Source organism: Vulpes vulpes, chromosome 2 (assembly GCF_048418805.1).
Source record: "Vulpes vulpes isolate BD-2025 chromosome 2, VulVul3, whole genome shotgun sequence".
Classification (NCBI taxonomy): Eukaryota; Metazoa; Chordata; class Mammalia; order Carnivora; family Canidae; genus Vulpes; species Vulpes vulpes.
In genome coordinates this window covers 89,337,915-89,350,548 of record NC_132781.1, presented here as the reverse complement: position 1 = coordinate 89,350,548, position 12,634 = coordinate 89,337,915, and the positions used below count along the sequence as shown (strand labels likewise).

The 12,634-nt window shown below is 37.4% G+C and overlaps 1 protein-coding gene across 50 annotated transcripts in view; it reads right to left on the bottom strand.

Moving 5' to 3' along the window:
- Positions 1-12,634, bottom strand: part of PARD3 (par-3 family cell polarity regulator) — a 646,585-nt gene that overhangs the window by 212,619 nt on the left and 421,332 nt on the right. For 11 of the 50 annotated variants that reach the window (XR_011999911.1, XM_072749213.1, XM_072749216.1 and 8 more), the window contains 4 exons: positions 12,302-12,461; positions 5,775-5,964; positions 1,176-1,327; positions 78-122 (listed from right to left, as the gene is read on the bottom strand). Coding sequence is in view for 45 of the 50 variants with exons in the window: in XM_072749213.1 (XP_072605314.1) it covers positions 78-122; positions 1,176-1,327; positions 5,775-5,964; positions 12,302-12,461 (547 nt within the window). In the remaining 5 variants the exon portion in view is untranslated. The remainder of the gene's footprint in view (positions 1-77; positions 123-1,175; positions 1,328-5,774; positions 5,965-12,301; positions 12,462-12,634) is intronic. The other 39 variants (XR_011999912.1, XR_011999913.1, XM_072749229.1 and 36 more) reach the window with 9 other exon arrangements.

Sequence of the window (12,634 nt, the reverse complement as noted above, 5' to 3'; positions counted from 1 at the left end):
TGATTGGCAGCTCTATAATTATGATCATCTCCTTGGACCACAGTTTCTACGGCAACGGTCTAAAGGTCCATTCTTACCTGCTTTCTGGTCATCCACTGTATTGAGTTTAGTCTCGTCAGCTACTGTTAAAAGGTAAATGTATACTGGTTAGTGCAGTTAGTCCCCATAGCCCAACATGCTTCAACCATTCCCGGATCTTTTCAGTTAGGTGATCATTCTTAGATAACATTTCATGCAAAAATATGAAACATCAAGCAAACATTCATAATCAAAAAGGGGGGGGAAAGCAGTGTCTCCATGCAAAATGCCAGTCATTTCATTTCACAGACACGTGTGTTATTTATAAGTTAGCGTATCATAATTAGCCAAGGCAATGCATCGCCAAATTTTTCTTTTATGCATGTGATAAATTAATGCTTTTAGTCTTAAAGTACAAACAGCCACCAGAGAACAGCATAAATAAGTTACAGTTGATTAACAAGGGTTTTTAAAATCATTTGATCAATTTATAGATATAATTAATTATTTTACTTTTTTGTTTGCTTTTTTGGTGGATTTTGATTTAAAAAGAGACACTACCTGATTGGTGTTTGATTGAACAACTATGTTATTTTCCTCCTTCCATTTGCTTCCAAATACTTTCTACAATAAATATTCTATCAAATTATTACTTCAATTACATGCCTTAATTATTAACACATAAGAGTTTCTATTAAGTAAACTTTAAAGAATAGCAATGAAACGAAGATATCATGAAGTAACCAAATTCTACACATGGATTGAGATAATGGTTTCTCTCCAAACTTTTCCTTCTAGTTCAAGAATCCTACAGCCAACCAAATACTATTTCAAAAAGTTGGTTTCAAACAGCCAAAATGTGAAAACATTTCATCTTTTAAATAAAGATGCAGGAATATAGCATGATATGCATGTGTTTGTTTCTTTTACCATCAGGAAACATATATATTAACATATTGCACATTAGGTAAACATGCCACTTATGAGAAATATGGTTATCTCAAACTCGGAGAAAAACTAATTTTTGCCAAATTGCCACATTTCACATTTATTTTCTCTACTGCTTAAGGTAAACAGATATGTGTTTGGGACTATCAATTTTAATCTGAAAGCATCTAAACCTTATTTAGATAAAGATTCATGGAGATTGTACTCACTACCTAAATCCATGCTTTTTGATTTTCGCGTTTTAACGAAATCCAATTGACTGGCATCTGAAAATTGCTTTGTGCGTTTTTCTGACATACTCTGGCGTCCAAATCCTTCTCGTTGAAAAGCAAGAACTGGATCGACATCTGGACTCAAAGAGCTGGTGTGAAGAGAAAGATAAACATAAAAATATTTACTAAAAATCGAGGACGTCCAACCTTAGGAAAGATCATACATGCCTGTGTGTGTGTGAAGGTATGTATGTGTGTATTCCTTAGAAGCGTTGAAACTAACACAAATACAGGCCATTAAAAAAAATGGCTGAATACGAGGTGATGAGAAAATACAAACTGAATTTACATTTAGAATAATTCTTCCTCCATGTGAGTTCTCTCCTCCTCATTCTGTTCTCCAATACATCACTATTTCTAAGCAATTATCAAAAATAAAGCTGATGAGGGAGCTGGGTGGCTCATTCGGTTAGGCATCTGACTCTTGGTTTTGGCTCACGTCATGATCTCAGGGTCATGAAGTCGAACCCCACCTTGGGCTCTGCACTCAGTGGGGAGTCTGCTTGTCCCTCTCCCTCTGTCTCCTTCTCCCCCCCCCCCCCCCGCCTGCTCACAGAGGTCCAATCTCTCTCTAAAATAAACACTTTAAAAAAATAATAATAAGGCTGATGTCTCTTAGAAATTGGGAGGATTGAATATTAGAGAAAAACGTTCATATATGTGAATACAAATACTGGTAGCAAACAAGTGACCATATAGATTACAATCAAATAGAAGTTCTAAAAAAGAATTTGTCTGGTCTTCTATATCCTTTGTCCCATGTTTTAGAAAAGAAGAAAAAACACCTTTGTGGCATGTAGTTTCATGAGGATGTAGTTTCTCAGCAATATTTATTCAACTGACAAGAAACCAACTCAACAAATCTTTATTAGAACCTATTCTGATTAAGCTGTTGTCCTAGATACCAAAGTTAAAAACATAAAAACGAAAAGATTCTCTGTTCCCTATAAGTTCCTAAAAAAAAAAAAAAAAAAAAAATACTACCCCAGAATCACCAAGCCAATGCAGTGGATGCAGAGACGGGAGAGTGATGGGTACTGGGGGAGACTAAGACTAGATGACATTTGATTTCGGTGACACCAACACAGTAGTGCAAGCAGAGATGATGAAGCACATGGCAAATCACTGGTAAGAGGATACCATTGGAAGAGTTTTCACAGGGGCAGTGGCAAACGATGACACAGAATCATTCCTATTTGTAAAAATCTGTGAATACTTTAAAAAGTACTAAGTGTTCTGAGTATAGTCCATACAATAAAAATGGTTTTTCTCAGTGCTGGGCTCACTGAGTAAATACATTGCTCTCCTGTATCAGCACCCAGCCACCTCCTCTATCCGGCCAGGGAGGAGAAAATCCCTCCACAGCTAACTAAACATCCCAGACGGTGAGGAACCACTTCAACCAGGTCAACTGAGTTTACGATCGCCCTCCTTATGCTTCTGATGGAAGCAAACTTCTCTAACCTTTATGGCTGTAGAGAATCACCATCTGATAAAGGAGAGTGATCTGGTTCAGCTATACATCAAAACTGTAGCTGCAGTTTACTGTGCATGAAATGATATTTGGCTCGTAGAGAAGAGCTAAACCAAAAATTGTAAAAAAAAAAAACATCTACGGAACTGCTTTGCCCTCAGGATAAGTGACTGAAATGTGACGGAACACGTGGATTAGCATGCTCATTAAACAGAACAGCTGCCTCACCCATCTGACAGAGAATTCAAGGACATAATATGAAAGCTCTTTGTAAACTACAAACCACGAGACATAGTAAGTTATTATGACCCCACAAAGACTGTCTATCTCAAATAATCAACGTAATACAAAGTTATGGTAACAGAAATCAGGTCCTTAACAACCACACAGGGGAACTAAAGAGCCCTTCCCAATCTTTCCCACTGGGTACAGAGCAGGGCCCCAACGATGAGACAAGGTGGGTGCCAGTAACTCCGAATTTGAGGAAGCACTCACTCTCACGGTCATGCAAGTTCATAGGCCATGCCTGAGAGGGACTTGTTCTTTATATTTTGTATGCTGGGTACCCAGTTTGCCTCGCCCTACCGCCTGCTTGCGTATTATGCTTATATAGTAGTATTCAGATACTACAGTGCTTACTACATTATGCTTATAATTTCCACATACACTCCAATTGAAAAATGCATCCTAGAAATGAAAGCTAAAAACCCATATGATAAGAACTATGACCCAACTTTGCAACAGCAAACTGTAAATTATATATTTTCAATAAGGATAATTCTTTCATATATTGGATACTGATCTCTTCAATCATTCTTCTCATGAAATACATTTTTAAGAGAAATTAGTGGTAAGAGCCTTTTCAAAGAAATACAAATTGTTGGTGCCAATGTTACCTGAAAACCACATATTGACATGTTTTTTTAAACTAGTGTCATATCCTTGGAATTACGTTGTCACTAAGATCAGAGAATCTGATGTTTTATCTTGTTTCTTCTTAAAAATATTGCTAATGTTTCCTAAGTCAATTAATGGGTTGAAAAAAGTATATTCTATTCGTTAACAAAAGTTTAGCCATTTGATGTATTTACCTTCCACAACTGTGCTGTGAACTGTAAACAATTTAAAAAGTCAAATGAGTTTGTGAGTTAATAAGAGTCTTAAAATAACTAAATATTCTTAAACTATGACATAATTAATTCTTCCCTATCAATAAGCCCATTAAACTAATTTCAGACACAATAAACAGTACATTAGAATACTTAACAAGTTCGATTGCAAAACTGACAGCGGATTCTTTAAAGAATGTAACCATATCCTGACCCCCCAATGTTATTAAAATTCCAGTTATTAATCCTGTCTTATTGCCCTTTTGTTTTCATAACATTTTCATCAAGGATTAGGGAGATATTGTCAGGCTGGAAAAGCTTACATTTTCTGCTGTGATTCGGAACAGCTGCCATTCTTGTTTGGATAACCCTTCATTCATATTCTTTTCCTTGCTCCACATTCCCCACAGCAAAATCATGGAACTCTTCCCCAGTTTATGAATGCCCTTAGGTAAATTAATGCCACAATCTATTCCTGATAGCTACTTATTTATTTTTACTGATACAGTGCTTTAGAACACCCCAAACAGGTCTACTACTATGGCATCTTCACAGTCCTCATCACGGTAGAGATTCAAAGACTTCAGCCCCTAAGCTGAATACTGCCAATATCTAATCCTTACTCTCCCTGTTGTTGCTGTCACTCTTGGAGAGAGATACAAACTGTAGCTGTAAATGCAACAGCATCTGCAGTTTTCAAATGAGATTTTACTCTTTATTGCAGTCTCCCCCTCTATGTTGAACCAAAAACCTTATTCATGGATATGCTATTCTCACACAGGCTGGAGTGTAGCTCTGTTTCTAAAACCTGTGTTTTCAATAAAAGAGTTTTTTTTTTTTAAAAAAAGGAAAAAGAAGACAGAGATGGACTTTTCAAGGATCCCAATAACAGGTGAGACTATCCCAAGAGAACATCTAAGGAATCCACAGGCACACATGCTAGATGTTTGTATGGTTTTAGAAGGAGCAGGGGAAGATGGCTGGAGAGAGGGTGACTTTTCTAAGATCACTAACTTAAACGTTAACACAAATCAACAACAGGCCCCCAGACTTCTCCTAGATAATACAGAATGCTGACACAACTCTGGGTAAGAGTAGAAAAGAGAACAGGTAAGTGATGAAAGAAACAATGCTGTAACATTTAAAGATCATTTTGCTGATGTATTCACAGAACAACCCAGAGGAAGGGCAATAAGAAAATTCTGGTATAGTGCTTCACGTGGCTTATGTTAATTATCACTACAGCCTCACAAGGTCATCCCTAGGAGGGATTTGCCTTTTGGATTATGGATGTGTGTAATTATGAGGCATGCAAATTAATTCACAGATCCACACTCACAGGCCATGAACTGGCTCAATGATATCAAATACTTTCTTCTATTTTGGAAGATTCAGGTGAAAGAAACAGTATTAGGCTGCCCCAAAAGTCACAATGTTAGAAAAAAGCGGGAAGCATCTTAAATGGCAGGGTTACAGCACTCTAACCAAAAAAAACAAAAAACGAAAACCTTTCCAAAGCCTTCTCCCATCCCAGAGCATAGCAGGTATTAATTTGGCCAAAGTTATCTAATCATTATAAACTTTTAGTCATCTCGGAAATTTGCTTAGACCTGATTTAATAAAAAAAAAATTCTTCAAAATAAAACAGATCTAAAGTAACAGCAGAACTTCACAAGTGAGCAGGTCTTTTTAGTTAGTGATAGTTTTGTTGTAGATTTGGCTGAGTTAATAAGTACAGCCCTGGAAATGCTAAAACAATGGGGCAAGTTTATGGGGGTGGGGGAAAACTTTTGTTAAGAGTATTAAATAGTGATAGTTAAGAGTATTAAAACCATGAAAACAGAACATTGCTATAAAAAAAAAATTAACTGTGCTTAAGGATAGACCATTTAAACATAAAATGAAGGGGACTGCAATTAACTAATGTTTTCCAAGCCTGGTGTGTGATCTTACCAGTCTGCAGAATCACTGATTGCAGCCTTAGACCATGTGCCAGTGTCAGTTGTCACGAATCCCACGTCATCATGGGAGCTGGAAGACGACTGGTCAGAGAGATGTGGAGGAAGCACTGGCAACCTGTCATCTTCTATAATGACAGTGTCATCTTGGGGCATGTTCACTGTGGGAGACAGCTGGTATTTACCTGCCCAGTGGGAAAAAAAGTAAGAGAAATTCTAGATATCGATCTAAGTGCTACATGTATTAATGGTAGTACTTTACAACATTAGGAAAAAGTCTAAATTTCCAAACATCTGCTCAACCTGGTGGAATAAAACAGAATGACAGTAACTTATTTTTCACAAGTAAATGGCAAGTGGCGGCCTCGAGTCTGTCCCCGTCTCTAATATGGCAGCTATGTAGCTCTTGCTCAGCACAGTGTTTAAATTCACTGGGTTCAAGTTGTCTAAAGCTACAGATGATCTCCCAAACATCTTCTAATGTGAAAATGCTACACAGATTCTAAGTTGTGAAAGAAAGTCCTTTGAAAAATTTTACCAGGAAATTTATAGGGAAGCCCTGCAGACTTACATCAATCATTCACCCACTCAATCGCTGGGCACATACCACGTAGGAAGGATCTAAGAAAGATTTAAACCTCTGCTCACACCCTAGAGAAAGAGACAGACATACACAGTGATAATTAACTGGTGCCATGAAGGATGTGCTAGAAGTACTGTGGCCCTCACTAGGACTGGTAACGGCCTGCGTAGGTGGAAGCTGCAGATGCTGGGGACCCTAACAAAAGTAAACATTACAGTGGGCTTTGAATGATGAATATGATCTTCTCTGCTAGGAGAAATGATGACACTGATTTTACACATTGGCAGCAACATCATTAAATTCATGATGGAGAAAAGCTCTCTGTGCACTCAGGGGACACCCAAGAAGAGCACATGCAGAATCGAGCCCTTGTACGTGGGAAATGGTGAGAGTGATCTTGAAAGATAGTATCTCACTGTCCAAAGGCTTTCAGGCTAAAACAGTGGAGTCTATACACTTTTACTTATTCAATCTGGATTTAGTGTTCTTGGTAAGGAAGGACTCACAACTGTCTATACTGATGAGTTTCTTTCAAGATAATTGGCTCAGGTGCATGGATGAGTATGATACATTTATGGTTCTTGGGACAAAATTATGGTTCAATCCCTGAATCCTTAAAGATAAAGCTGGAGTCCAAATAATGTCATTTTCCTCCTGAAAGAAAACACCCATACTTCTTCTGGCTCCCTCCTCAAATCTCACACCATACTTCTGAGTAAGAACTCGCTGGACAAGGCTTTGGTCCAAGTGGATACATCAAGAGAGTCTACACTCACAGAAATATACACCAGAGTATGATGAAGGCCCACTGGCCTGGCTCTCTTGACAAAGCAAGAAGTGACAATTTTCCGTCACCTTATAGCAGGATGGGAACAGTCTCATTTTAGGTCCAATATTCAAATCTGGTAAGCCAGCTCTCCTGGCCCCTACCCAAATAAAATGGATTGCTATCCTTTCCCCATACTAGCACCATTTTACACTTTACAGAGGGTGCTCTTTCCCTTTGTTATACACCACTTTTTAAAATAGCACCACAGAAACATGTGGGGAGTTTTTTTTAACATTTTAACATCAGTCTTAAGATCTAATTTTTAAAATAAACATTCATAAAAATGTGTAAATGATGACTTTTTGTTTTAAGACTATTTTAGCAATTATGGGATGGCATATATAGACTTGAAGGGTTTGTAAAATCCATATTATGCTAGACATTCAACAAAGGAACAAAAATTAAGTTGATATGTATCTTTTCAAGACAAGCCATAAAAGAAGACATGCTAGACATTTCAAAGGCATTTGTTATTTAGTGCCAAAATTATTACAGAAATATTATATGTCCACTGAAACATCAACATAGCATTTTAGCAAGAAAAACACTCTATTTTGATTTGAAATGCATTCATTTTGACAAACTGAATACTAGCAACTTTTTATGAATGCTCATGAGTATAAAGCAAATCAAATCTAAACTTAATAGTTTCTCTCTCCTGAATCCAAATCATTCATTTACTGCTACTTTAGTTTTAGGGCTTTTGTGCAAGACAGAAACCTGTCCAAAAAAATATCATTCATAAAGAAGCCTGGATGTTCTCGGCCTATTACCAAAAGAATTATTTCCTCCTTAAGACATACTTTTTGACCAAAAAGTGTACAGAATGACAAAACCAGAGTTACCCCTGACAGGTCACCACTGACAAGGCACATGTCACAGCATTAAATGCCAAGTCCTCACAAAGGCAAAATTTACTGGAAGGAAAAATTACAATATAATTATAGTGTATTTGCTTTTAAACACAAGAACTAAAACTCTTTACATAATATATTCTGAGACACTCTAATAAGCAATATGGAACATTGAATGGTTCTTCATATGACAATCCCTTCTTTATAATATGCTGTGTTGAGTAAAAATATTGTACCTGAAGTGATCCAAAATTTTATATATAAATGGGAAGAAATTCTAATAGTAAGAAAACAATTTTGCTTTTTCCTCTCACCCATGATTCTTAGGGCTAAATTCACATTTTTCATCAGCCTCCCACTTCTTAACATGCTTGCCAAGAATTACAGTTTTTGAATCTAGATGCAGGAATATACTGGGAGTTAATGGACAACTAAATTACCTCACTCCATGATCTACCAAACTCCATCTAGACAATACCTCTTAATGATGTGAGCCAGTACCTGGCACATCGTAAATGTGAAACCTTCCAAGGGTGACCTGAAAAGCCTTTGATCTGTGTTTTGATGAATAAAAATTCTTCCTTCCTCAACTAGTTAACCCACAAACTACAAACTAAAAATTAAACCAATCTTATAGAGGAGTAAAACAAGGAGATACAAAATGATTGTTTACTAAATATTTATTCATTGGTACATTTACATAGAAGGCAATACCATTCATGACACCAGAAACAGATGAAAAGTTTTCCAGTGATTCGACTCACAATAAAAACAACATTAATGTTCCATTTTTCAATGCTGAATTTCTAACAAGATAAAAATACACTGAACATAATTATTTTTTAAACTCACCACAAATGTCTGAATACAAAACTACTGTGGTTAAACTCTAAAATGAATACATCAGATTTGGGTTTTCCTTTAAACAGAAAATTTCTTCAGATTAAAATTTGGAAAAAAAAAAATTAAGGTTCCATGTTCCCAAATGTCGATTCGGGATGTATTTTAGGGAACGTGTTGGTTAAGTTAGCCATGCCTGTTACTGTTTTATGATTATTAGTTAAGACTGTCCAGCAATTTATAAATATATATCTTAAGTCTTTTAACATGAAGAAATCCTAGGTAGGCTCTCTAGAGATTTCTTTTTGATGAATATCCAGGATTAAAATCGATGATTAATGGCACTTCGGCCCAGAAGACATCTGGAGAAATATTGCCTTGGTCACAACTCTGGTTGACCTGATCAAAAGCTAGGGAGACTGACCCAGGCTGAAATAATGTGGGACTCATGACTCGGGAAAACACACATTCTAACTGGTTCAGAAATACAGAAACCTTGTGGCTTCAGACTTGTCACTTAATTTCTCTGGTCCCTAATTCCTCTGAACAGAAGATAATTCCTTTGGAGTGGATGATTTCAAAGGTTGTTTTCAAAGATGAGCTTCCTTGATTTTTAGAACACAGTGGTTGCCAGAATGGAAGATTCTGGAGACTATCTAATGCTTTTCGCTTAAAGATGTGGGTAAATTGAGGTTAATGAAGAATGAGTGTCAATAATACTTATTGTGTGGTCTCAGTATTCCTTAGAGAGAGTTACTTTTAGAAACAGGAAATAACCAAAAATAACATAAAACAAAAAATCACCATGGGATCTTGTGACAATGTTCCTTTATCTGTTAACTGGAGGAGTGTAGCCAATGACCCCTGACATCCTGCCAATTCTAACATCTCTTCCTTTTTTAATTTATTTTTTAGAAGCTTCTCTCCTGAGATTGTTCCCATAGAAATGAGTCAGAAAGCCTCAAAGCTCCTTTTGGTCTAGAGTCTCACATGAGGATTTTTCTAGGTGGAGATTCACCCTGTTTGCATAAAATTAGTGATTTCTTGACGACTTAGCTGGAATTTCAATACAAAGCTCTATTTGAATCAGAGCCTGTAATAAAGTAAATACCACCACCTCTACTAGTACCTATACAGGAATTATTCTAAACCTACAGAAGACATTCAGTAACCAAATGAGATCTGAGAGACTTTGATATACCTAGATACCGTGCAAATCAATAAATACTAGTGCTATTGATTTACGATAACAGAAATTCAGGGCTCTAATATCCTATATTTGGTACTCTGTCTTGGTATTTTGTTGTAAGCTAACATTTTTGGCAGGATTTCTAACTAAGTGGGAATTGATGAGGCAAAGTATTTGTTTCTTAGGGCCACTGATAACAGAAGAGGAACTGATAAAGACTTGAGGAATTCTCAAATTTGTAAAACGCAATACAGATTAGGTTAAGCATATGCATTTCCCAAGGTAAAACTATACAGGATCCCTAGTTTCCAGTAAAATATGTAAAAACTATGTTAAGAAGATATCCAAGTCATCCGACCTTAACTTGGCCTACTGACAAAGGGTAGAGTCTTTCACCCCCGCCCCAAAAGGGCATATGCACAGTACATCACAAAGCACATAGCTGGGAGAGAAGTTGCTGCCCAGGGGAAAGCATGTGATGTCTTTAAAGTCCATTACATCTCCAGCAGAGGGAAGGGAACGCAACAGTAATGTAAACTGAGGTGGACTGACGAAGCCACAGCTAACAAAACCAGGGCAACAGACTACGAAGAGAATGAAGGAATCCTCAACCCATATATACAGCACTTGAAAAGGTCACTAGGTGAATTTTGGGGTTTTTTGGTTTTCTAGTTTTAGTTTTTCGCCTTCCTCTGAAGCATCAGGGATTGGAGGCAGGACGCAGGTTACAGGAACTGGTGGACCAATGGTCTGATTCAGTATGGCAAGTCCTATGTTCCTATAATAAAGGGGAAATTACAGCGTATCACTTTGTATGAACACAGATCCAGGGACACATGTACTCTCTTTCTCTCTCAAGGGGTCTGCATTTTCATTTATGAAAAAAAGTATTTAACAAAGATAAAGTCTCACACCAATACCACAAAAGTATGGAAAATGCAACAGCAGTGAAGAGAGTGATCATTCAGAAACAAAGATTATTGTGGTGAACTATGTGCAATGTGCATAACCTAGCAGGTGTACAGTGGTTTTAGCATCCTTCCCCTCCTTCATTTATGCCAAGCAGGCAAAGAGCAAACTACTGACCAAGTAAAACCAGAGGGCTGGAAGGTCTAAGTACTATGTGCAACAAAATAAGAAATGGAGAATTTAGCATTTTTTCCAAACCTGAAAGCTAGAAGGACTAAAAGAAAACCAGAAAATTCTCCTAGTCACAAGTATGTGTTTTTCCTGTCATGCCCAGCAGAGAGTTTTGAGGAACTGGGTCTCACTCATTTTTCTATTTATGGCAAAAGTATCCGCACAAATGTCTCCTTAATAGCAGGCTTTCCATAAACGTCCACTGATGAATGAGATACACTTTTGTTCCAATGAAACTTCATAATGGAAACTTGAATTGTATTAAATCTTCATTAAATGTTTCAAAATGGAGTTAAATTTAGGGTTTTACTTTCGAGCCTTGAGAAACACAGTGGCAATAAAAGTGTTTTATGTCAGGTGCTATTTTAATCAAAACAGCTTCTGATGTTTTAAATTTGAAAACTCTCACGAGTTAATCCCAAGATGAGCAACTCAGTCAATCCAGGCACTCCTGTGGCAAAGCGGGTCTTTATTAACCGGGTCTGTGAGGAGAAGGCTGAACTGCTGCACAGCTCGTGCTAATAACCTTGCTACCCACTGGGGGTCATGCACACAGTATGGTGTGGGAGCCAAACAAAGGACGCAAAACACTGGCTTCCAAATTTTAAAATGAGGACTTTGAAAAAGTAGAGATGCAACTAAAAGACGGTAACATCCTATTAAGTATAAACCAAATAAATGTGAATATTTCACCTGCACGCAAACATGTGTATATGCATTTGCTCCTCTCCCTCTCAACAGCGCTACTGTGAAAGACACAACTTGGAAATCCTTCTTGTCATAAACCAGCAGATTTTGACTTTCCTAAAACCCAGCTTCACTTCTCTCAAACAAGCTAAAAATATCTTGATCACTGAAAATATTTCCATGTGACCCCTTTCTTTTCGCCCCTCAACCCCCATGGTACACTTAACAAAATCAATGTATTAATAATTTACTCTCTTCACATTAACACTTCCTGGATGATTATAATGAACCTTCTCTTTTTCCTCTTCAAAACACAGGCCTCCTTTACATTAATATTACATTGATAACCTCCAAGTGAACCAGGAAAACATAAAAATAAGATGTGATAAACAGAGTTTACCTGACTCACCCATTATCCTACTGAGGGCAGCATTTCTTGTGGGTGATTCATCAAGCCCCTCAATGCCACTGTAGAGGGAATGGGAGATTCTCCGTTCACGATCATCCAATACCGTCTCAATGGGCAGCTCAGGGCCCGAGGGGCTCCCAGGTGATTTCAGCTAGAGAGAAAAGGGGGCAAGGGGAAGTCAGTGCTGGAGGCCCATTAGCAGCATGGGGGAATTATAACAACTTGCCCAAGGCCTGCATCCAACTGGGTACCAAATGAACTAGAACTTTTCACCCTGTACCAAAATAATTTGTGATGACAGCTCTGTCTAATGACCAAATTTCT